This window comes from Polyodon spathula, chromosome 15 (assembly GCF_017654505.1).
Source record: "Polyodon spathula isolate WHYD16114869_AA chromosome 15, ASM1765450v1, whole genome shotgun sequence".
Classification (NCBI taxonomy): Eukaryota; Metazoa; Chordata; class Actinopteri; order Acipenseriformes; family Polyodontidae; genus Polyodon; species Polyodon spathula.
In genome coordinates, this window is record NC_054548.1 from 19,658,178 (window position 1) to 19,685,069 (window position 26,892).

The 26,892-nt window shown below is 38.6% G+C and overlaps 1 protein-coding gene across 2 annotated transcripts in view; it reads right to left on the reverse strand.

The window, feature by feature from the left end:
* Positions 1–1,658: 1,658 nt before the first annotated feature.
* The window catches only part of LOC121327938 (protein dopey-2-like), a 50,192-nt gene continuing 24,958 nt past the window's right edge, over positions 1,659–26,892 (reverse strand). For both annotated transcript variants that reach the window (XM_041272299.1, XM_041272298.1), the window contains 22 exons: positions 23,624–23,776; positions 23,361–23,461; positions 22,966–23,156; positions 21,263–22,877; positions 20,736–20,847; positions 20,405–20,584; positions 18,979–19,104; positions 18,575–18,709; positions 18,250–18,305; positions 16,094–16,198; positions 15,701–15,767; positions 15,097–15,241; positions 14,793–14,875; positions 14,209–14,318; positions 13,085–13,234; positions 10,796–10,857; positions 10,417–10,545; positions 10,015–10,151; positions 9,709–9,761; positions 6,450–6,596; positions 4,165–4,297; positions 1,659–2,965 (listed from right to left, as the gene is read on the reverse strand). In XM_041272299.1, coding sequence (XP_041128233.1) covers positions 2,702–2,965; positions 4,165–4,297; positions 6,450–6,596; positions 9,709–9,761; positions 10,015–10,151; positions 10,417–10,545; positions 10,796–10,857; positions 13,085–13,234; positions 14,209–14,318; positions 14,793–14,875; positions 15,097–15,241; positions 15,701–15,767; positions 16,094–16,198; positions 18,250–18,305; positions 18,575–18,709; positions 18,979–19,104; positions 20,405–20,584; positions 20,736–20,847; positions 21,263–22,877; positions 22,966–23,156; positions 23,361–23,461; positions 23,624–23,776 — 4,254 coding nt within the window. In that variant the 3' untranslated portion in view covers positions 1,659–2,701. The remainder of the gene's footprint in view (positions 2,966–4,164; positions 4,298–6,449; positions 6,597–9,708; positions 9,762–10,014; positions 10,152–10,416; positions 10,546–10,795; positions 10,858–13,084; positions 13,235–14,208; positions 14,319–14,792; positions 14,876–15,096; positions 15,242–15,700; positions 15,768–16,093; positions 16,199–18,249; positions 18,306–18,574; positions 18,710–18,978; positions 19,105–20,404; positions 20,585–20,735; positions 20,848–21,262; positions 22,878–22,965; positions 23,157–23,360; positions 23,462–23,623; positions 23,777–26,892) is intronic.

The following is a 26,892-nucleotide window of genomic DNA, read 5'->3' on the forward strand; positions in this document are numbered from 1 at the left end:
ACCGGGTTTCGCCTTTACATTATATATATAAAGAGGTGATCTGTTCTTTCGTTATGGTTAAGGTTGAACAGGAAGGAGAACCATATTGTATATCTTGAATGTTTTGTTTGTTTTGTCAGGTCTAAATATACACTTGTTTGTTGTTATTAGGTGGCTAACATGATCTGGAGCTGTTGCTACAGTCCAGCACAAAACCTGGACATCACTGAACTTGTTTCACAATTAATTGTATTTGCAACACTCACTTTGGACTATGTGTGTGTATTAAATACCATATTTATTGTTTCGGGTCTGAACCCTGTGGTTCTAACTGAGCAATAAGCATTGTTGTGTATTGCCAGTTACCGTTATTATTTACTCTTGTCAAGGGACTTTGGATTACATTTCACCAGTAACGTTGTTGTCATTCTCTTGAGCACTGCATCATCTCTACCCTGCAAAACACTTTGCCACATGGACTTAATGAAGTTTATTTTTTCTTGTTATAAAGTATGTGCCATAGTGGGGGGGCTCCAGAGTGGTGCATCCAGAAAAGGCGCTCTGCGTGGAGTGCAGGATGCGCCCCATAGCCTGGAGATCACTGATTTGAGTCCAGGTTATGCCATCGGCAATTGTGGCTGGGAGTTCCCAGGGGCCGGCGCACAATTGGCTGTGCACTGCCCGGGTGGGGAGGGTTCAGGTCGGCAGGGTAATCCTTGGTTCATTGCGGTCCAGTGGCTCAGGTGGCGGGTCTGCTGTAGAAGCCACTCAGATCTGTGTTGTCCTCCGGCACTATGGGTCTGGTGGCTTCGCAGTAGACCTGCAGTGTGAAAGAAGACGGCTTGGCAGGACACGTTTCAGAGGACACCTGTGTCTGCCACCATTTATTGAGTCGGCGCAGGGGTTGCAGCTGTGAACCAGGGTAAAAATAATAATTGGGCATTCCAAATTTGGGAGAAAACCGGGGTAAAAACCAATGGCGACGACTACATTTTTTAAAAAATAAAAAAAATAAAGTAGGTGCCATAGTTCGTCCTTTGATGACGAGGTCAGTGTGCAGTATCAAATTCAGCCTTTAGGTTTGTTGTGTGATGAAAGTTACAACACCAACTGTGTATACTTTGCTGTTGTGCAAAATCAACTACAGTAGAGCTGTTAACGAAATATTGGCTGCTACCAAATCAGCCAAGTACAACTACAGGGCCAAGAGAGAATTGGATTGTGACGCATGTCTTGGTTGTTTTTCTGTTTGATATGTTTCCTTTTTAAAAGCAATTAGAAGAAGCACTTTATCACAATCAGTCTACCAAGGTTAAATGGAACAGTTGCATGTCTTTGTCTTATGTATATATTCACTTCAATTCAGGCACTAAGATTTCAGCTTCAAAAACTCCCTTATTTTGATGACTCAGTGTTGCCAGGTATGTATACCAGTCCAGTCCAGTACAATGTATCAAGCGAGTCACAATAGTACAGCAATGCATGTAAATGTTACAGTGAAAGTGTGAAACCCAGTGATTGTACAGAATCCCTAATGTTTCTATACAGCCACTGGCCAGTTTCGTGCATGGATGAAACAGAACTCTTGTTCACACTCAATCGCTAGTGATTCTATAAAATCACAGAAGCTTTCAGTACGATATTCAAAATAAAACGGACAATCATATCGATAAACTTAATTACTGAATTGTTTTCATCATGTTTAATGTCATCAAGCAACAAGTGTGTGTATACAGATAAATATATTAGTTAAATACCACAGTTTAAGATTTCAAAATAACCGTTACATTCATGTAGCGAAAAATAAATTAAAATTCACTAAACTATGTTTACATTCACCAGAGAAACAAAGATAAAAGCATTCCCTTTTTAAAATGTAAATCAATATCACAACCTGTAGCTGCTGCTCTGACTAGTAACTTTACTCAATCCACATCACCTAGTAGTACTGATCCACAGTTTTCCCTTAGCTTACAAATACATTCACTTCCCACAGTTTTGGGGGAAAAAAAAAAGTTTGAAGACAATTGATAAATCAGTTAAGCAATACCGTTTTCACCTGATTCCTGTATTAATTCTGCATCAAAACTATGGGTGCTGTAAAGATTAGCAGTTCCTATTCATCAGTAAATGGTAGGTAATAGCAATGTAGCTAATTAAAAGTGGTGTTGAAGTGGCTTTGATAATCATAAAAAAGCTTTGTGCTGATCTGTGGAATAAGAACACAAAAGGTTTCGGTAAAAGTACATGGAGCAGCAAGTACGAACAATGCTGTACAACTTAATTCTAGGGCACTGTGTTTGTAACCCGTAAAAGGAAAATAACACAAAAAAAATTTAAAAATGTGTTGAAAAGTTAAGACTCACGTAATGAATAGATTTCAGCCTCAATATGTGTTTCTCTTTTACATTCATAAGATATGTGTTGGTTTGATGCACTTACTAAAGCACTCTGGTTTAGTGCACTGCTTCTGATTTAAGTCCCAATGTGACTACAGGTGATGAATCAGCCCCCAGAAAGGATAGAGAAGAAAAGTATGCATGCTACTGAAACTTGAGCAGGCATTTACAGTCTGTGGTTGTAGTACCTTACAGGTAGCTGATCTAGGTAGCAGACATACAATGATTAATGGCATTCATTTAATCAGCACCCAAATATTATGATACAAGCTCCAAATGTGACAGTGGAATAAAGAGATTCCATAGTGGTTGCCATTAATTGCTTAGTTGTCCATGCTTTCCAGAAATTCACATTCAATGCTCTCTTCCAGTTTTTTCAATATGCCATCACTGTTTGCAGCGGGATACTCCAAGGGGAGTACAGACCTCACACTGGCACTCTGATCTCGGCCAGTGTGAGCCTTGAAGGTGCAGCTCAGAATCTTTAGGAAAGGCACGAGCTGGGTGATGCTTGAAATGGAGTGCAGGGTTAGCAGGGGGAATTCCAAATGATTGGAATTATTCATTTCGCTCATTCCATTCTGATCCTGAAACAATGCAATGAGAAACCAAAGCAAATACATTATATTCTAACTTAAATTACCAGCCTGAAAGATGTAATAAAGCCTTGAACAACATTTTCTTACCGCTCATAATTCCATTTTGTCTGCAAATCCAGATTTTATTTTCTATCTGACTAAGGTGAAGCCCAACCACTCTGTCACCAGACCAAAGTATAGCTTAGTCTGTGCATTGCCTAGTTCATTTTTATTTAGAAAAGGAAAAATAGCCTCACTTTGCAGGGAAATGCGAATGATCACGTATACCAAGTGGACCAGCAATTGGAGTGTGAAAGGTCTTATAGCTTCAAGTGTAACTAACTCTGTTAACGTGTATTGGAGTGGAAATGGCAGAAAACCAGTCTGGTGAGGTGACATTAGCATAGGTAGAGTTGCTAAGGCAACGACCCACTTGGTCTTTGGCCTAGAATATTGAGTGATAAGGTATGTGCAAGAATGTATGAGAGTGTTTAATTATCCACAGTGACTTTGTAAAAGAGAGTAATGTGTGGTCTTTTGCACCTGAGTGGAGTAACACTGGAGTAACTAATTCTACTGCTGACAGACAACTATAAATAGTAAAATAACAAACAAACAGTAGTCATGTAGGCTCTGAGCCAACTACAGTATACATACCAGGCACAGAGGAATACACAGATGAGGAGCTCCCAGTACCCCCAGATCATCAAATTCATCTGTGTGCTCTCTCTCAGCAGACAGGTAACTTGATAAATTACTAATCAAATACTCTATTACTCTGTTATGCTAGTGGCACATCATTGTATCTAAACAATAACGATAAATGTAAAATGTAATGCTTGGTATTAATAAATGGTCCAGATGTTAAGATTTAAAACATGGCGTGGTCTCATCCTTATTACATAACCAAGTGGGTAATTCCATGTTTACCTTCATTTGTAAACCTTACAACTTGCTAGAAATTTGGGCTCTGTGGAGTTCTAATATCTGCTGAACAGGAGGTAAAATTGGACAGGAAACAGTGTTTATATTATCTCTTCTAACAAGTGGCACACTGCATTCCTAAGTACTTGTGTTTCCTGAGCTCTGGCAGAGTACTAACTACCAATTCACCAACACCTCACCCTGTTCAGTGAAGTTCCTGGGACTTGACCTGCTAATCTCCCAAGAACACAATCTAGTAATAATAGAAGTAGTTCTTTCTTTACCCCACATCTTTTGTTAAGTCGTTCCATGACTCTGACAACATGAGGTTTGCACTCTTGGTAGGTCTCCAGTGTGTTGTTCTCCGAACTGTTCCATCCGTCAGTGTCTACCTCTGGCACAAATGCCCATCGGTACCTACAATGAATCCAATCACTAAATGAGCAGGAATGTTTTAGCCTTACTACTGCATGCTGCTGTTAGCCAGCAGCTGCAAGGCACAGCAACGTGTAATCATTTCAATGAATGACCTTGTGTAAGACTTGAACTCACAAAACCGTTGTGTATTTTTAATTAACAGATATATACAGGGTGATTATAAAGTAAGTTTATCACATCAATGCACCATAGTTGTACCAACTGTAGTAGTAAAGGAAATAAATTGGATAGTTTTAGGGAGTCCATGTAAATAGTAACTGGACAACGTCTAATGCTGGTGTGAACCACAATTGTTTGCTACCCTAAGATTTGAAACAAATGACATCTAGTAATTAAATGAAAAGGCTTCCAATTTGTATTAACTTTATATGCATTTTCTAAATGTACTACTTAGCTATTTTCTGCAATAAATTTGCATGAGCTGCATGGATGAGAGGGGGGAGCAAAGCATACAACAACGTGTGAAAGGTACTGTGTTGATAAATACGAATACAGTAAATGTAAAAGCCTTTCATCCTTGATGTGAAACAGTCCTGTTACACAGTGCAAGTGAAGGTTTCAAACTAGCGGAACTTCATGAAATGGTATGAATGTTTATATCATAAAATATATTTATATAACATTGTGACGGGATACGCCAAACCCCTGTGTTTATTTGTATTGTTGTACTATAATTATTATTATTTCATGTATTTGTGTTATTATTTTGGTTAATTTGAACTGTGCACTGTTATTGTTTTAGTTAAATGTAGTTGGCAGGGTTGATGGTTACCTCTCGTCTCTGCCAAACACATCCCGTGAGAATGCGTGGTCGGCAGTTAATAATTTACGAAGAAAATAAAACAATTGCTGGATTGTGGCCAGCACAATACCTGTTGAATTATTGTGTCTGTTTATTTTGTCCATGTACCATTTTGTTTGTGTTTGGTTTACTTAATTTAGTTTCATAAACAAAGAGCGTATTTGCATCTCAACCCGCAGTACTGAGTCTGTGTCTACTTCCTGTTCTAACGTCACCCACCAAGCCATCCGTGACTAACATTTTGAACTCTGGTAATCTTAAAATCTGGATTTGCCTAATTGGAAACCTCACACCAAATAGTTTCAGAGGATAACATAGGTGCTGTCCTTTTCGTGACCTTCTGTACACGCAGCGGACAGACACCCAGATGGAGTAATACTTTGTACACTTGTCGCATTATGGATTCATAACTACTTGACTTGTGGTTTCATGACCAATTGATCATTGATATGTGATTTCATGAACCATTAAGTAGAACAGAGGAGTTGTTAGGAAAGATGTAAAACAAGTGGTTGTAAACAGGATGGCTTTCAGGGGTGACATCAGACCAGAAATAGACTCCAAACACTGATGAGTGGTGGTGAATCTGTGACGCTGTGGCGTTCAGAGTTTTATTGTAAATAATAATAAATCACAAACAAAAAGATTTAAATAAAACACACAAAAGAAAGGGCGCGTTGGCCAAACAAACAGACAAACAAAACGGACGTGGACGAACCCAACAAGTACCGTGCTGGAGCTTCCAGCACGAAATAGCAATTGTGAATATAGTATCTCTTTCTCTCTCCCGTTCTCCACTCACGAACACACAACCCCGAGTGAGTGAAAACATGCTGTTTATATGAAGCTGTACCGAGACTCGATTGCTAATCAATCATTCAACTGGAGTCTCGGTACAACTGCACGTGAATTAATAAAAGTGCAATTCCCCGTGCTCACATATTACATTTTACCTGCACATGAAGTGTTGTGCAACCCTCGTGCCTAAATACAAATATAAAGGGATATAAACATAAAGGGGCGGGACACTCCGCCACAGGTGTATAAATACAGGACAGATTAAAACTGCTGTTAGAACAGGGTGAATGAAGTCTGCTGTCCTCTGTTTGTCCTGAATAAGGCAAAGTGCCTTTTCTCTATTTCTGTTGCATTGCTGTTAATAAAGATGTTAAAATAAACTGTTGTATTGAGCCAATTCATTGGGCACACCATTCACAAATAATACAAAGTCAAGGTTAACGGTCATTTTATACTGTTTATAAACATAAAAAATGATGATTTTTTTTTTGCCATACGATTGAACAAATGGTCAAATCATTTCGAACTTACATCTGGAACAAAGGCATTCTGTCTGGTGGAAATGAGAGTGCAGTGTCGAGGAATTTAAAAGCAGACAGATACAGATCCAGGTCACTCTGCTGAAATGAGAGAAGGGGGCCATCTGCATGTCTTGGACCACTTGATTTGCCAGAATTCCTTTAATATAAAGCAAAAGTAATTGCCTAAAATAAATTACATTCATGCACAAAGTAATTAAATCAATAACCATAGCTTAAACCCATGGGTAAAATATGCCAAAAGGAATATTTGTGGTTTTTTTTATTGTTTCTTAGTATTCCTAATAGTATGTTAACCTAAAAAAAAAAAAAAAAATAAAAAAAAAAAAAAAAAAAAAAATATATATATATATATATATATATATATATATATATATATATATATATATATATATTTTATAGGTAGTGGACAAAAAAATGGAAACACCTGGGTAAATGAGGGACACTAAGTTTATTGAAAGCAAGGGCTTCCACACAGGTGTGGCTCATGCATTAATTAAGCAAATAACATCCCAGCATGCTTAGGGTCATGTATAAAAATGCTGGACAGGCCTGGTTGCCTATAATTATGGCTAGCATGGCTGCAAGAGGAGACCTCAGTGACTCTGAAAGAGGGGTGATTGTTGGGGTGCGCTTGGCAGGAGCTTCAGTGACCAAGACAGCTCAAGTTGCTGATGTTTCACGAGCAATAGTGTCTAAGGTGATGTCGGCATGGAACTCCGAGGGAAACACATCAATCAGCAAAGGGCAACACTGGGCAAAAGCGCATTCTCCAGCATCGTGATATCCGTGCACTAATTCGAAGTGCAAGGCAAAACAGACGAGCAACTGCAGATCAACTGACTGTAAATTTCAACCTGGGTGCAAGCAGCCAGTTTCATCAAAAACGGTCCACCGAGAACTCCACAGAGCGGGATACCACAGTCGGGTTGCAGTGCACAAACCGCTCATCACACCTGGCAATGCATGTTTGTGAGTCCAAAGAGCACAGGCAATGGACTACCGAGCAGTGGAGAAATGTGGCACGGTCAGATGAATCATTCTTCATCTTGTTTTTGACAAATTGACAAGTGCACGGGTGGCACCAACCTAAAGAACTCTACAGCCCTGAGTGCTTGGTTCCAACAGTGAAGGCTTCTGGTGGTTCTGTAATGTTGTGGGGTGCATTTTCCTGTTTGGGTACAATCATTCCCTTATAAGGCAAGGTCAATGCTAATTGCTACTTAATGGTATTGAGTGATCATCTTCACCCCATGTTGCAGCATTTCTCTCCTGCCGGGGGGGGGGGGGGGGGGATGTCTTCCAAGATGACAACGCCCCCACCCACAGAGCACGTGTGGTCGTCCAATGGTTTGATGAGCATGACACTGATGTTATCTATATGTCATAGTCTTCTCAGTTATCAGATCTGAACCCAATCAAGCATTTATGGGATATTCTGGAACGACACCTGAGACAGCGTTTTCCACCTCTATCAACCAGGCGTGAGTTGATTGACTTTCTCGTAGAAGAATGGTGCCACATCCTTCCTGCAAAATTATGCAGAACTGCCACGGTGCATACAGGCCGTACATGGTGGCCCAACGCCCTATTAAGTGACTTTACATTTGGGTTTCCATTTTTTTCTCCACTACCTGTATATATATATATATATATATATCTATCTATCTATATCTCTATATCTATATCTATATATATATCTATATATATATATATATATATATATATATATATATATATATATATATATATATATATATATATATATAACATACAATAATAGACTGTAGAACCAGTACAAAAATACTCCCTGGTGTTCTGGTATATTTTTTAAATAAATACTGTATTATGACATATCTGACTAATTTATGGTAGCCCCTTTGAACAGATATTTGCCATGGGCCACCCGTGTAAAGGTAGTGTGTGTATTCTTTTTACCAGAACATAACCATACTTAGAGACCAGCCACACTCTGATACTGCACCTCAAATTCGCATTTCAGAACAGATCAAACATAAAAACAGCTAACCATACAGGAATATAAAAAAAAAACAAAAACAAAAACATGACATCAAATGATCTTATAATTTCACTTTGGAACACAATATATCAGTATTGTATGTAAGGTCAAAGCTGGTGCACGAGGGGAAGTAGAATGTAGACATAAAAGATCATTTTAGCACAGCATGCAAGCTTGTTGAACTGTCTGTATAAATTGTGGGTACAAACAAGCGTTCAGAGACCCAAGATTCTGCCTGACAGTGTTCCCATTGGTCAATGCAATGTATCAAAGCCAAAAACTACTGATTAGTCTTATGCTTTAAGACTATATTTTTTAACTATCTAGTTCAAATGAACACCAAAAATCTGTCCCTGCGGACCTAAGGCACCCAAGCTAGGGTCACGCCACGTTCTTTTACTAAGTGATAATAATAAGGCTACTCTGGTCCTATACTATTAACTTCTTTTCATAAATCCTCTAGTCTGCAAACGGTAAACCGTGCTGTTTTTCATGTCACGCTGACGGTGGGAAGCCTCACGGTACATGTAAATGTATTATCACTTGTAGATGTTGAGAAAAAATTAATTTGATGAAGGATGTCAAGAAATAAAGGTTAAATATATTTGTATTTGCTATATTTGTGTACGTGTCTTTATTAAAAAAAAAAAAAAAAAAAAAATGCAGCATTTCACCTCACCAGTGACCATTATATTTATATTAACAAACATTATATATTATATGTGCATTACATTATATTATGACACATATACATATATATATTTATATATATATATATATATATATATATATATATATATATTATATATATATATATATATATATATATATATATCAAATCTTTTTTTTTTTTTTTTTAACTCTGAACCTAACAGCAGAATAAAAAGATACTCTACATTGCATGACTGAACTGTTTACCTGGCATTGCAAATCCAATAGTTTTATGACAGTATAATTTTAAAACCTGTTCAAAAATCCTCCATGAAATACCATAAGAAGCTGGTCATTATTGAGGCCTCTTTTTTTCAACTTTGAAGTGTTTTGCCTGGAGGTCTATGGCACACTGTATGCTACATAGTTTTTTTTCTGTTGCTCATCAGTTCAATTAAGAATCTAGCCAAGAAACTGAGAGCTCAGTTGGAATGAAAACCAGGTGACAAAGGACCAGGGATGAGAAACACTGGCTTAAATGATGAATACTTTTCAGACAAAAAGTAGGACACCGACTCACTTTAAATCCTCCTCTTCATCCAAATTCTCCTCCAGCTGAATAAATGCCTGGATCTTAATAAAAGACAGTAACAGTAAATACTAGAAGCAGAAATTGTGTCTATATACTTCTATTTCTTATTGTTTCACTGTACAGCAGTTTTAAAATAAATCTGCAGTACATTTACTTTTGATTTTGTCCTTAAAAGTAACCTCACAGTATTAGGGGCAATGGAGACTTGAAAGCCCCACACTGGGACCCTAAATCATGAATATGCCAATCCTCCCATTAAAGAAGAGTTACATCCATCTTGTAAAGATTGCTTACCAGCTCGGTCACCATTATAGGCCACAGAGATGTCAGATGCTGTGGGGAAATCCGTAGCAGCAGAACTCGAAAGGTGAGAAACATTTGAATAGAAACCAAACAAGTCTGACCTACACGAAGGTTCTCAGTCAAACGCTCTGAAAAACAATCATGTATAAAGCTTTTCTCAAAATAGTGCTACCTTAGAAACGGTACAGAAAAAAGCAACATAAAAACAAAAAAAAAAGAGTGCAAAATATTGGAACATAAAATGAAGCCATGATTACAATTTAAACGTTTTTGACTAGATGTTGTTAGTCAAAAGGTTTCAGTGAAGGATTAAAAGATTACATCTGAACTATGCCCAAATGTTAGACCAGATACCCACTACCATGAAACAGTAGCAGAGAGACGAACCAATACCTTGGATGAGAGGCAGGTACATATGGTACTGGTCCAGCTCCCCACTGAATATTGCAAAGGCCTGACGTTTCAATAACATGGCTTTCTGCTCATAATTGGAAAACAGCTTTAAAGAACTGCTTTGCATACCTGCCCAAAAAAAGAAAAGTCATCATGAAACATTTTTGTTATTAGCTTCAGTCACATGTTTTTCACATGGTATGCACAAGTGCAACACAGTACACCCTCATTATAACACGTAATTCTACTTTTATTCACAATCTTATCTCATTAATTTACTACAAAAGTTTATCCTTCATTTTGAGTGTCCTTTCACTATAACTAACCTTTCCATATAATGAACAGTACTAATAATAATAACTAAAGCTCATCAACTCACTCATTAGGTCTTTAAACATTGTTTTCTCGTGGGTCAGAAGATGGTCAACAATGGACTTCCAGCTGAAAGGTATGAACAAAGAATCTTGTTAGGTTCAAATTATTATCTCTTCTCAATAAATAGCTAAATTATATCAGAATCTATTGTATATAATACAACCTTAAAAGGGAAGGTAACTTTAACTACACCTTTCAAAGAGAAGTAAATGTCTACAGAGCTTTAAAACATTTCTCAAAAGAAAAAGACTAAGCTGAGAATTTTTCTGGAGGTATTCACAGTAAACTGATTAATTATTAGCAACCTGACTAATTCAGTAGAAATAAGCGTGGGCAACTTGGGTCTAAAATAACTGTGCAAGTGTTATACCATTCAAGAGTTCTTTATTGCAAGTACAAGAGGCCACAGAAAGAACAGCGACGGTCTGGAAACTTCTGGAAGAAGTGAGTGCAAAGTTGCTAACCACAAAATTTTAATGAAACATGACATCTTTCTGAAAATCAGTTAAGGACTTCAACAGAACCAAACTATGTATTTAGAAAAGGCCGTCATAACTACAAAAGCTAAGAGTCTTAAAACTGGAATTATTACCGTAGATGGAAAGTGCACCACAGACCCCTACTCATAAAAGACTATATAAACCCAGTCAAAAAGGAGCACATTGCTCTCTAACTCAGAAAACCCAAAGATGCAGCTCCTTGACTGAAGAAAACCACAAAACAAACCTCAGCTGCAGACTCCATACATGGAAGATGTGGTGACAGCCTGAAAGACTGTGGGGAGAAGCTGAGAGATCTCGCCAGGGTGACAAGTGTAACTGCCGTGTATTAAAAGGGACTGCTCGAATAAGCAAGTCAAAGTCTACTGGATTACAAAGAATCTAAAAGACTTTGTTGGGCCACACCTGTGGCTGAAGACTAGGAGGAGTAGCAAACACTGTTGCACCGTTGTAGCAGAAAAGGTCATTCAAAATGATCTAGACAGCATTCAGAACTGGGCAGACACATGGCAAATTACATTTATTAGAGAAAAGTGTTTAAGGTACAGCATGCAGGCAATACACATGTGCCTTATAAACACCATATGGGAGGTACTGAAATTGAAGAAATCTATGGAGTTTATGTTGAATATAGTGAAAAGTGTTGAATTTAAATCAAGGGAAGTAATGCTAAAACTTTACAATGCATTAGTAAGCCCTCATCTACTGTGTTCAGTTCTGGTCACCTCGCTACAAAAAAGATATTGCTGCTCTAGAAAGAGTGCAAAGAAGAGCGTCCAGAATTATTCCGGGTTCAAAAGGTATGTCATATGCAGACAGGCTTAAAGAATTGAATCTATTCAGTCTTCAACAAAGAAGACCATGCGGCAATCTGATTCAAGCATTCAAAATTCTAAAAGGTACTGACAATGTCAACCCAAGGGACTTTTTCAACCTGAAAAAAGAAACAAGGACCAGGGGTCACACACGGAGATTAGATAAAGCGGCATTCAGAACAGGAAATAGGAGGCCCTTTTTCACACACAAATTGTGAGGGTCTGGAACCAACTTCCCAGTAATGTTGAAGCTGACACCCTGGGATCCTTCAAGAAGCTGCTTGATGAGATTCAGGGATCAATAAGCTACTAACAACCAAACGAGCAAGATGGGCCAAATGGCCTCCTCTCGTTTGTAAACTTTAAGTTCTTATATTCTTAAAAGTAACTTTTAATGAACCTTGATAAGTAACTGAAAAGGTAGAATACCTAGTGTTGTTTGCATGAAAAGTTTTTAAGGAAACTTGCTATCTGTAGACAAGTATATCTAGATAAGTCAGATTGAAGGTTTTACACTATTGATTATCACTGATGCACAGCACATGCTTAAGAATTCTTGCTGACTTTTGGGATTTCTGTTCTTTCATATTTCTATATTCAGTAAACTGCTGCTAATAATTAAATGTTCCTTGCGTGTAGAGTGGGTGATCATAGTAAGTACTCGATATCTCCAAACTTAAATAATATTTCAGATTGGAAACTACTCTTATTTCTCAGTACAGGAGTAAGGGACATGTTTTCCAATTGTTTAATTCAATCTTTAACTCCTAATTCCTGCTACTCTTACAAATCTAGAACCAAACAAAGACCTTTAATTGAAGATCTCTTCAACAGACATATATTTGTTTGTTTCTTACTTTGAGTAAATATGTTCACATAGCTAGTAGAAAACAGAAAAATCGAAATAAAAAAAAAAGTCGCTGTTTAAAAGACAATTAAAATACGTTTTTTTTTCATGAACCCCCATCCTGATCTTACTGGGTGACACAGGAGGCATCTATCTGGAAGAAGAGAGGGTCCATATATAGATCGAAGGCTTCCTTCTTCCACGCTCTCTTTGTGTAAGCGTATCCACTCAAGCTGCTCAGGAGCTGGGCACTGGCTCGAAAACTGGGGACGTTGTAGGCACTGTAGAGAAGGTATACAATCAGCATGTGTTAGTGGCAAAATGGATCAAACATCCAGAAACGGATACACAGAAAAACCTACATGTTTAACCCTAAATACATTCATAATTTGCTTGCTTTCCCTATCATTTTCTTCATCAAGACAGTATGTCATCCAACAGGTATCTACATCACAAAACCACTGACCACTCTTATTGGCCCCTCAGCAGAGATTCTCTGAGGGGAGGAGAACAAAAATTATTTAGCAGTATAAAACTATCAAAAATCGACTCAAAACAACTACTGTACTCCTTCGAATTTAAGACGCAGCCCAAATTTCCCACCCTCAATTTCAGGAAAAAATAAAACATCAAATAAATATGCATTTACAAAGAGACAACCTAAATTACGCATATGGAGGCAGTTTGCAGCGGTATGCTATAACACAGAGCATTACAGTTATGTGCTGCTTCTCATTTCCAGTCGGGACTATTCACACCTGGTTTTCTCCCAGTTTCTGAACTGTAGTATTGCTTGGCATGTCGAAAAATACAAGGGTCTGATAAGCATTTCCGATCTGTCTAAGCTGGTACTGTTTGTTAGAAAGGCTGAAATTGTGAAAACTTCTCTTCGAGTTCCTCAGGATGCTAATGGTGCTGCTTTGAAAATAGTTGCCTGTGTGTTATGGGTGATCGGGCAGTAATGTTTTGGTTCGTTTTTTCTCGGCAGTCAGTCACGTTGCTGTTTGTGTAATCGAGCAGTCACATCTTTCTTTTGTTGGCGATTTTAACACATGCATCACTATACTGTACTCTAATTTAATATGTCGGTTATTTTTAAGAAGAAAATAAATAGTTTAAAAAGTGAGGCACCTTAAATTCGAAGGAATACGTTATAAATGCTCCTGCTGTCCCAATGTGTGCGTGTGGCTGAACAGTAGCTTTCATTAATCGTAGTTTTGTTTAAAAAGTCACACCTGACAAAATTGTGATGTACCTGTGGTTTTTCAGGTAGGGAAAAACAAAATACAAGAGTCGAGTAATGAGAGGCACTGCTTTTTCCTTCTCGTCACTGCGGTACACCATGTCAAGAAGTGGGGCCAGGACCTGTAACAGGGAGACATATAAAGATGCATGCTGCTGCATGCTGTCTCAATGTACCTACTACGAGAGACGTATGGCAATGTTACAGGGCAAGGATTATGAAAGCATTTCACCTAAAAGCAGTTCTCCAGGTTAAGCATTTTCAGACCCTGTAAGTCCATGAATGTCCATTTCAAACATTCGATATACTGTCAAATAAGGAACTGCTATAAAAAACAATTATATAGGCTCATATAAATATAAAAAAACTGTCTTAATGGTTACTAGTTTTGTAATATTAGTAGTGTGCATCCTTTTCACATACAGTAAAGGTACAGCTGGAGCAAAATGGTTTAATAAATATGGGCTTTTGGTTAATTCCCATTCGCTAAATTAGGTTCAATTATCTGTTGTTATAGATGTGCAAAAAAAAATAAAAAATACTATAATTACAGTGCTTTTATTCAACTTTGTAACAATGGAGAGTAAATATCTTACCTCAGCCAGCAGAGTCAGAGCCTGAACGCTGTAGACAGAAGGAGCTGAGGAAGATACCATTGTGGACATCTGGACTGCCGTATCTGGAAAAATCAAAAGCAGTACTTCAATTACCACCAGGAAGCTTTTGTCTGTGGTAAAATGCAATTTTAACTACAGCATTGTTAGTACCTTTTTTGCAATGGTACGGCTTAATAATCAAAATAGTGTGTGAATGGGGCAGACCAATTTACTCCCACACGGTCACACAAGAAAAGTTTTATCGAAAGACTATCACGGCGATCAATAATTTGTTATGTAATACCATATAAATCCATGTCAGGGTCTTCCTCATCCAGAAACACCTGAGGCTGCGCTTTCACCTCCAGGCTCCTGCTGAGCCAGCTGGTCTGTGCCAGAGAGGACCCTGCCACATTCCCCACCGCCTCCAGGATCTTCTGGGTCACCTCCTAAAAAACAGGGAAGAAGTAATCTTCACATGATGGAGGCAGCTTCTCAAGCAGAGTTAAAGTTGAATATTGTGTCATAATAAATCAGACCTAGAAAATTTTAAACTCAAATCCCAGATTTTCACCTTCTTGAGTTTCAATAAAACACAGCCATACAATTAGGTAAAAGATGGATTAGGAAACAAGATTGTGGCTCTCACTGGGCTATCATTCTAAATACTTTCTAAATAAACAAAAGAAGGTGAGGCATGAATCTATTAGATAATTCATTAAAACAAGGACCTTTGTAGTACTGGTATAAAGATATAGGATGAGCTAGATCAGTATCCAGGGTTTATGTTAGCTAACAATACTAATAAAATAAATAAATAAATAAATAATGGCCACCAAATATGCTCTCAGCTCTCTCTGGCCTCTGAACCCCTTTATCTATTTCGGCATGGTTTCTTGGTGTCTTACCTGTAAATCTTTTTGATCCTTTTTATTGTCAAGATTGGGGAGTCTGTTCACAAAGTCATTTAGAATGCTGTCAAGAAAAAAAAAAAGTTTAAAAAGGCATTTTAATAAATGATTCATAAGCAAAGGAAAAGTGAGCAGCTCCAAAAGAAAAAAGCACTTTTTCATAAGCTCCTAAAATCCTCTGACATTCAGCTAGACTCAAAAGACAAAAATATTTACTAAGTTCCCACAAAACAGTCAGCCATCTGACTAACCTGGGGAAGTGCTTTCCTCCTTCTCCAAAGGAGACGAATAACAAGTAGATATCTAGTATACTTTTTGATGATAGAAAAGATGAAAAGATTTTAAGTCCATTCTTTCGACTATGTTGTTAACACATGCAGTGAAACCTACCCAAGTAGCAGGAAATACCCTGGAGGAGCCAGATTTAACTGGGCCGACTCCTTCAACAAGCTGATCAGGGACGGTACATTCTCTTGCAGAGTCCTAGCAGATACACTACAAAACAAACCATTACTGAGTCACTCCACGAAGACCCAGGATACTATCAAAGTCATTAAAACAAATGCCCCCTACCTGTAATTACTTTATTGTTTACCATACTACAAGAAAACAGACTTGTGTACAGGGACTACATGTTCACAGCAAGCAACAGCGTTATTAGAAAAGTCTAATTAAAAGAAGAATGAAAATGCAACAGTGCACAGTGGCTCTCAAAAGTATTCACCCCCCCTTGGACTTTTCCATATTTTATTGTGTTACAACATGGAATCAAAGGGGGTCAAGAAGAGCTACTTCCTTGTAGTGACCCCTGGGCAACGTCTCTGATGGCAAAAAACTCTTCAAATCAAACTTACCATGCAATGCTTAAGCAAAGCAATGTTGGGCCTGGTTAGTACTTGGATGGGAGACCACCTGGGAATATTGAGTGCTGTAGGCTGTATATTAAGCTCATACGAATATATATGCAATCAAAATGGATTTAATTAGGAGTTTGTGCCACGAACAACAACAAAAAAGTCCACAATGTTGAAGTGAAAAATAAAATCTACAAATTGTTCTAAATTAATTACAAATATAAAACAGAAAATAATTGATTGCATAAGTATTCACCTGCCCATTCTTCTTTGCAAAATTGCTCAAGCTCCGTGAAGTTGGATGGGGGACCTTTGGTGAACAGCAATTTTCAACTCTTTCCACATATTCTCAATTGGATTGAGATCCAGGCTTTGACTGGGCCACTCCAGGACATCGACCTTTTTGTTTTTAAGCCACTCCAGTGTGGCTTTGGCTGTATGTTTGGGGTCATTGTCCTGCTGGAAGATGAATCTTCTCCCAAGTCCCAGGTTTCTTGCAGACTTCAGCAGGTTTTCCTCCAGGATTTCTGTATACTTTGCTGCATCCATTTTGCCCTCTATCTTCACAAGCTTTTCAGGCCCTGATGCAGAGAAGCATCCCCATAGCATGATGCTGTGACAGTAGGGATGCTGTTCTCAGGATGATGTGCGGTGTTAGGCTTGCGCCAAACATAGTGCTTATCGTTGAGGCCAAAAAGCTCTATTTTTGTCTCATCAGACCATAGAATCTTGTTCCACTTGGTTTCACACACAGTCTTCCACATGCCTTCTGACAAACTCTAGACAGATTTGATGTGAATTTTTTTCAACATTGGCTTTCTTTATGCCACTCTCCCATAAAGGCCAGTTTTGTGAAGCACCCGGGCTATTGTTGCCGTATGCAGTGTGTCCCAGCTCGTGAAAGACTGTAACTCCTTTAAGGCTTCTTGGTGGCCTCCCTGACTAGTGCCCTTGTCGCCCGGATACTCAGTTATTGAGGACGGCCTGTTCTAGATTCACAGTTGTGCCATATTCTCTCAATTTCTTAATAATGGACTTTACTGTGCTCCGGGGGGATATTCAATGCCTTGGAAATATTCTTATATCCTACCCCTGATTGATGCTTTTGAAGAACCTTATTCCAGCTTTGCTTTGAATGTTCCTTCATCATCATGATGTAGGTTTTGTTAGGAAATGTACTAACCAACTATGGGACCTCCCAGAGACAGGTGTATTTAACCTGAAATCATGTGAAACACTGGTGGACTCCATTCAACTAATTATGTGACTTCTAAAGACAACTGGTTGCACCAGAGCTTATTCAGGTGTGTCATAGCAAAGGGGGTGAATACTTATGCAATCAATTATTTTCTGTTTTATATTTGCAATTAATTTAGAACAATTTGTAGATTTTATTTTTGACATTATGGATTTTTTTTGTGTTGATCAGTGGCAAAAACTCCTAATTAAATCCATTTTGATTCCATGTTGTAACACAATAAAATGTGGAAAAGTCCAAGGGGGGGTGAATACTTTTGATAGCCACTGTAAATATGTCTGTACTGGCAAGTCATTCCAACCTGTAGCTTCTTCACAGAAGAAATCCTTCCGACACCCTCCAGCACCCATAAAAAATAAATGTAATGCGGTAAACAGAGACCTGGAACAATACTGTTTTAAACAATTATGAGCAACCTCTGTATAAATGCTTACCTCTGCACAAAGGCATAACTGAACTGCAACATAGGGATATCCACCAGTGTAGATTTCTGTAAAGAAAGCAGAATTCTACCCAGTCATCCCCCATCAAGGGGTCACAAGCAACATCATGGAATGTTTCTAAGCAAGCACACTTCATAGAAACAAAGTCAAGTGGTTTGGGTACATGGCCCACAATACAGGTGGGTAATTACACTTTATAAGTAATATTATTACATACTTAAGAAATAGTCTGTGCAACTTTTATTCAAAACTATTGTGAAATTCTACAGCTGTGGGAAGATGGGTATTATTTGGCTTTGCTGTATGCATACAGTACCTGGTCTCTGTTAATTTGGGGAGGTTTTTTCACTACTTCCTTTATTAGCTGGAGGATAGTGTCTGTCTTCAGAGTTTCGAGTGCCTGGACCAGCTCCACCACAGTTAAGCGGGATTCACTCGCCACGGGGAGAATCTAAACACAAAACCAAAGACAAATCCACAACATTAACCTAATCTCGAATTCACAAGCTCTTTTTCTTTTTTTTTTTTTTTTTAAACGGTCATTTTATATCACCCGGTGTCAAGAAATCTTAACTATGTTATGATTTAAAAAATAATTAAAATGTTTTATCAGAAACTTTATGACGTAAAATATTTATCCTGCTACAGCCCCTGGATAAAAATGAACTTCAGTTTAGGGTTGTCAGTGTAACCCACTTTAGACTGCACACCACACATTACCTTGTTTTTACTTTGGCTCTTGTGGCTTTTCCTGCTGTTCCATACGGCTGCCACAGATGCCATCAGCTGCACACCGTGCTGAGCTGTCAGAGGATTAAGAAACTCTAGCACCCTCTGCCTGAGAATCTAAATACAAAATAATAACAACATTTATTAGATTTTTTTTTGTGAATTTTACTGCTATAAACATGAACAATAATACTTAATTTAACGTTGTGACAGAGACAGAATGAGTCTTGCTGATAAATCTCCCTCCCGACCTGTGAGGGCGCTGTGTAAAGGGAACAGAGTGCCCTAGACTGGATGGCCAGACAATTCATTCCCACCGTTAGATAGAAGTCGGTTATCTAGAAAGGAGGAGGAGCGACGATACACTAAATCATCGACCCGGAAGTGAAACTATGTGGCAGCCGCGGAATGGAGGAGCGTTTGCACTAATTAACCAAGTGGTCATGACTGACGGTACAAAAGGGAGTGTAGCAAAGTGATCTGTTCCCTGTTATGGTTAAACACTAAACAGAAAGGAGACCTGTATTGTAATCGTGACTGTTTTGTTTGTTTGTCGTATCTAAAAACTGTTTGTTTATTGTTATTAGATGGCTAACACGATCCGGATTTGTCGCTAAAGACCAGCACTAAACCCGGACAATACTTCAACTTGTTCAGAAAGAAACTGTATTTACACCACAAGCACTATCAGGCTCACTGTGGACTTTGTGTTTGTGTTTTGTGTTACGTGTGCGTGTTTAGGTACAAGACTGTTATTATTTCGGGGACCAACCCGTGGATTAAAACAGAGCAATACACTCCTGTTCTCACTGTTATTGTTTGCTGCATTTGTGTCATCAGACCACTGGATTTACCATAAAATATCACTGGATTATCACTGTCTGTCTGTTTGTTGATCACTGCTGCATTCCTGCACCTGCACGCTGTTAACCACTTTGCCACAAACTTTTAAACAAAAAACTAACAAGCAAACAAATAACCAGATCAACACAAACTGGAATATGAACAGGAGTATGCACTAGTGGGGAGCCTGTGGGGAACAATTTTGTCATATATGAAATCCAACTGTCTCAGGACTGATAGAACACAAAGCTACAGCACATGAAAAAAACAAAAAAACCTTCATAATCTGGCAGAATTAGCATTGGGTAACAAAAAGGTATGTAGAACTGGATGAGCAGAGTCTAAACTGCTCTCCCTCTCCCTAAAAGTAGTGTGGTTTCTTCAGGACAGTCTAAACAGAGACTTACAACTCCAATGGTAGCAATTTTATTTCATGAGAACCAAAATTCAACAACATAAAAAAGAAAAAGATAAATCTTCAGCTATCCAACTCCCCCACTGCCGAGGTATCTATATGTTGCCACACCGAGCCGCACACATGTCCACAATATACTGCATGGTGTGCTCCACTCACTTTGGTACTTCTGAAGTAGACAGAGGTGGCCCCTCCAGCAATGTCTGTGGATTTCTTCTGCGATTCCTGCTTTCCGATCACCCCCCACAACAGAGACATGGAATTGATGATCTGAGGCAACTCCTCGAGGATGCCGTTTCTGGCATTACGAAGGCCAGCAGGGTCAGTGCCAGAATGGGACTGACAGGAGACAGAATGGCGATACAGTGACAACACTCACCAAATCAATGAAAGCCAATAAACAATTAAAAAAAATCTTAAAATACCCAAACAACTGTAATTATAGCAATATAAAAAAAAAAAAAAAAAAAACTGCCCAATTTAAAGTTACCTTTTTGTGTACACTGGAATTTTCTAACAGACAGAAATGAGTTATTGTGGTCAGGCCTTCCAAAAGAGTGAGGGGATAATCCGGAGCAATATTTTCTTTCTTTGAAGATAAACTGTTAGAAAATAAAATTATTTGATGAGACACAACAGTATGTAGCAACATCTTTTCAGGTGAAACAGTCTGCATGCGGATATGGCTATGCAGACAGTACAGTCATTTGGTTTAAAATTGTATTCCATATTAAATTAATTTAAAGAACATTACATTTCGGATCCCTAAAATGTTGTATGGTAGAATTAGATTTGTTTATGTGTCTTGTCCCGGTTTTCATCTATTAATTAGACCATAACGGGTGCCAGGAGAATTGTGGACCTGACTGAACTGAGGTACAAATTAAAAATAAAAATTGTATGTATTAAAACTAACAAACATTGCAACATGGGGCCTTATTCACAAAGACATAAACCTAGAAAAAGTTCCATGGATACTAATTCTTAACTCATGCACATACAACACAAAACAAATACCTTAGTGGTGTCTTCATTGATTCATATTCATACTGTTTGACCAGATCATCCAGGTTCTTGCATATCTGCGCAATGAATGGAGCCACAATCATTCCCAAAGATTTTCCCAGGTATGGCAGTGAGGAAGTGACCAAGCTTACCCAGGTCGGATGCATGGTAAAGCCATTCTGAGGCTGCAGAGACCTCACCACAGCCGACACAAACATCCCCTGTAAGGTTATGGGGTGGGACTGGACATACTGCATGGCCTTGATCGACTGCTGGAACTGGACCGCACTCTGCCATTCCTTGGCCAGGGGGGAAGAGACTTCTTGTTCATCTGAGCTCGTTCCTTTCAGGTGGTGTTCCAGCACAATCAAGACTTGGAGCAGCTTTAGCAGCTCAATCTGCAGGGGGTGTTCGCTCCAGATTTGGTCCTGGCCGAAGTTGATAAGGCTCTCTTCTGACAGGCCATCTTCCAAGAAGTCCTCGCTCCTCTTGCAAGAGATGGGTTTTTGGTTAATATACATGGAGGCTGAGAGGGAGAGGAGGACATACTCCTGCACTTTGCAGTTGGACAAGAGCTTTCTGATGAAGTTCAGGTTCCTGTCGTCCTGGGATTTAGCCACCAGTATCAGCTGACTCATCACCCGAATAAGCACCTCAACGCTCTTGACTTGGACATCCCTGTTGCCCAGGAGGTCCCTGTGTCTCAGTATCAGGTAACACGGGTAGTATGACCTCAGGAAATTTAAGCACAGATATATCAGAAGCTCAACCAGAAGTGAATGAGGACAGGAGATGGGTGACTGGGCTTGCAGTTTGCCATAAAAGCTCCGACCAACAAGAGCCGCTTGATGTCGTGCTAGGAGGTTATAGATGAGGCTCAAGTGGGCTGTGGAGCTGGTGTCCATGCTGGTGGTGGACACAGCTTCCACAAACTCCTTGGGGTTGGTTTTAAGCACCACTTCCAGAACAGAGAAGGCATAGAGCACCCTTTTAGAGTCATATGGCTGCAGGTACAAGAGCATGTGCTTGAACAGGGAGTCAATCATCTCCCTCTTCTCTTTCTGCTGCTTCAGAAGCCTTGAGTGGGCCATGGCGTCTAGCTCTAGGTCTTCCTCATCGCTGGAGAGGGATTCAGAGGCCTGGGTCCTCTCTGAATCTGTCCTATACAAGGCATGATAGGAGCCATTCATGCTGCAGTCTTTCTTCAAACCTCCTTTGTCATATGGCCCACTCACATCCTCCTCTCCACTGCTGTTGCAGTCTTGCCGCTGCAGATAGGGTACAGAGGCTGAACTGGTGTTCTCTGTGGAAAGGTGGCCCATACTGGTATCAGTAGACTCTGTGTGTTCACTTTCCTCCCTCTCTTCTTCATCTTCCCCCACCTCAGTCCTGCTTCTCTCATTCTCTTGATGGGCTGGGGGGCCCTCACTCTCTTTCTCCAGTAGGGGCTCATGATGGACCTTCATGGTCTCTGGGATGCTCTCCACTTCGGCCCAAAGAGCATCCCTGTCAACAGTGGTCACCCTGCTAAGGAGGCTCTCTTCAGAGTAGCTTTCACCAAGATCACTTGAGGTAACAGACTCTTTGAAAAGTGTTGCATCCCTGGAGTTCATGACCTTCAGGTTTCCTAAACATAGAACATCCAGTCAAAGAAAAGTCTCTAGAATTACAAAAAAACCTGTTTGTAAACCCAACAGGATGGACTTTGCACTTACCTACTGTTAAGTTCTGTTTTATGCACTGAATGGAGGATCGCTGTGTCCTTGGATGGAGCAGAAGGAGCAGGACCGGCTCCACAATTCGCACCACATCATTGAGAGAGAATGCACGCACCAACCAGCCCTGTGCTGCAGCACTGATAGCACTGTCTTGGCAGTTCAGGCTGTCTAGGACCACAAACAGGGACCTATAGACCAACACATTAACATTGTCCTTGGAAATTTCATATTCGATATTAATATTAAATCAAAACAATGAGCTGAACGGTTCCTGGGTAGATACATGTATGCGTTGTTTCCTTGGCTAATATGTAACTAATATTGTTTTAACATCAAACTAGGGATAAGCTACTAAAAGCTATCAATGACACGTTCTATTACTACAAACCTACCTGTCAAAGGACCGATTGAGTGACATGGTCCTACTGCTTTGAATGTCCCTGGTCAGATGCCACAGTACTGAGAATCTGTAGAGAGCCTCTAGTCTGCTTCCCTATACGAGAGAGCAAACAAAAGAAAAAAAAGAAATATACCAGGAAACCCATTCTGAAATCAAAGCATATGAATGCCAAAATAATGATCCTCCATTTTAGCTAAAACGGTCCACAAGACACTGCCACACATTACTGGAATTTCAACATTGTAACAGTACTACCTTATCCCTGTCTAGCAGAGCCAGGCAGATGATGTCCTCACAGATGCTGGAGGAGGGAGCCAGGCAGTGCAACTTATAGAAGAGTTCCACGCAGGTGATGTGGTGTTCCCTGTTTTCCATGTTCAGCTGATTCCACAGCACATGGGCAACCCTCTGAGATGTACAATCATCAAACACACATTTGAATTAGAATTCATATCATATTAAACATGTTTTAGAATTTTACCAATCAGAAAGAACTTTGAACATTCTGTACTGTCAGTCTGGCAACGAGTGTGCGTTGTGCAAAATGTTGAGGTTCTGTAGCACTAGCCAGCTCGTAATTTCACTCCAGGTGTAGAGTAAAAATATATTGGAAACAAAATGTGTTGGTGATGTGAAATCAGTTTGCTGGAGGTGACTTTGACATAAGTAGAGTTGCTAAGGCAACTCCACTTTGCCTTAGGCTTTAAATGATTTAATGATAAGGCATGTGCAGGAATGTACAAAGAAGGAGAAATATGGTAAGTAATTAGCAAAAGTAACCTTGTAAAATACAGTAGTTTGTGGATAGTTGCACCGGAGTGGAGTAACAACTGAATAACTCATTATTATTATTATTATTATTATAAGCAGACCCCCTTATCCAATTAGTAGATAACAGAAACAAACTGTAGTCATGTATTCTCTGAGCCAACTAGTGTATAAATATCAGGCATAGAGGCGACACAGTCAAAGAAGTTTCCACACCTCTAGATCACTGGGACCCTTGGTATATCGTCTGAGTCTATTCGATCAATCTCTGTTAATACTAATGGCAAGTACTGTATCTAAACAATGATGTTCAATGTAGAATGTAATGTGGGTATTTGGAACTAAAATGGTCTCATCCTTACAGCATAACAAAGTAGTTAATTCCATGTTTACCTTAATTCAGAAACCGTGAATGTATTCATGCTCACTGGACACAATCCAAGTCATGTCATAAACTAATTTGCATGTTAAAAGTGCCAAGAGTGAACGTGCCTGCATCTAGAAAAGGTTTTTTTCTTGAAAATCTCAGAACGGTACAAACAAAATATATATGGTTAGACTGTAAATAAGTGCAAGGTATTTTATATATATTTACAACGTTCCTGGGATATAACGTACACACTGATATAAAGAACCAGTATCATGGAACCGAATAAAATCTTATTTTAAATCCTGTTTAAATTCTCTTTTTAGTACGTACTTTGATAGTACATACTTCTTGTTATTACGCATGTGCCACGATGGCACACAGTGGTCTGTGCTGCGCTAAATGATCTTCAATTTCACTTAAGGACAAACTGTCTATTATTGGAAAAATCTTAAAGGGACGAAAGCAGTCAGAATTATGTTGTTAAAGAGCTGAAGTTTAATCTAAGGCCATGTCCACATTAGAGAAAGAAAATCGACAACCAAGTTCAAAATCGATTTATCTGAACCCTAGCCCAACAGTGTTAGAGCGTCCAGATTGCCGTAATGAAACTGGGTTAGTTTAACCCGGCTGTTATTGAAAAAACACTTCACTGGATGACTGTATCTCAGAAACAACTGTAATGTATACACACTCTTCTTTCTTTTTTTCCCCCTCGTAAATGTTGTTTATTTTCATTGAACACAGGAGCAGAAGGGAGGAGCTACGAGTAGGTGGCTAAGTAATCAAAAGAGGAATAATTTGTATGGGGGGGGAAAATGCCCACAACATAGTAAATAAATTAGATGGGTATTTGCACAAAGGGAAAATCTGGGGCGGATAAGACATTTTTTCATTTAATTAAAAGTCGAAATAAAGTTAAATTGCTAATATGTGATGGGATCTAAGACCATTTAAAAAGTGTTTTGGACACATTTTAAGTTTTGTGTACTACAGTACATTAGCATATCTGACTGTACCAACGGAATATGACAAGAACAAATCCTCCTGTATTTTAATTCGGGCTTGCCTTTTCTTTATTCTCATCTCATGTAATCAGGGGGATTATGGCAACGTACTACCACAAAGCATTAGGGGATATCGGAGGATACTGTGTAACCAGACTGGAACACGGTTCACATGCATATTACAGTTAAACTAGTTTATCTAACCCAGTTATGCCAACAACCGAGTTCGAGACTACCTCCCGAGTAGGTTTCAAACTCAGTTGTTGAACTCAGTTATTAACCGTGTTTAGTGTGGATGCAAATTGATTTAAGCACTTTTAAACAGGTTTTGAACCCTTAACTCGGTTCTAAAAGACTTCTTAAAATAGCGTACAGGCAATGATTACTGTATTGTACCTGAACTGACAGTTTGTAAGGTAATATTTATTGACTTGTATATTACTTGTATTATTATTTATTATTTATTATTATTATTATTATTATTATTATTATTATTATTATCAGTTTTTAATTTATTATTAGTGTACTGTATTTTTTATTAATTAACTTATTTCACTAATTACAGTACATTATTACTCAGTACATTAATTACATGCTTTTTGTTATTTTTTATAAATCATTTAGCTGAACTCTTTATCCAAGGAAACATAGAATGCTGTATTAAATAATTAAAAAACAGAATGTTACATACTGTATGGTAATGTACAGTACTAGTTACATTCTTATATTGTTTCTACTGTTATTAACCTGTAATGTATAACATATGTATATGTACATTAATTACATCAAATATATATATATGTAATATATACATGTATAGTATATATATATATATATATATCAGTATATTGTATCTATATATATATCTATATACACCCCATTCGATCGATATCGAGGGTGTCGGGTTCCAATATTAATCCATTATATATTGAGGGCCGTGATACAGCGAGAGACCCATAGAAAAACAAATAGGCTAACAAATAAATGCTGTACAACCACTCCCTCGTTTTATCGGGGTCATCAGGATCCAGTATAAGTCTTCTATGCAACTCGCTTTTTCTTATGTTTTGTATAAAAAGCAGCACACTGTTTTAATTCGTACTGCGGAGGGTAATTGATTCTCATCAACAACATAGGAGACTTGTTGCAGAGGGCTGAAGACACTGGCTTGTGACTTTTGGTAGTACACTGCTGTCACACGTGAACACCTCATTGGTAAAATAAAAAACGCTTCAGCAGGTAGATTCAGTATTTCTTGCTTTGTGTTATTGTACCATACGAGTGTATATGATAACAGTACGATCCTAATGCTTTGTTTTAAGTGCCTGATATATATATATATATATATTATATATATATATATATATATATATATATATATA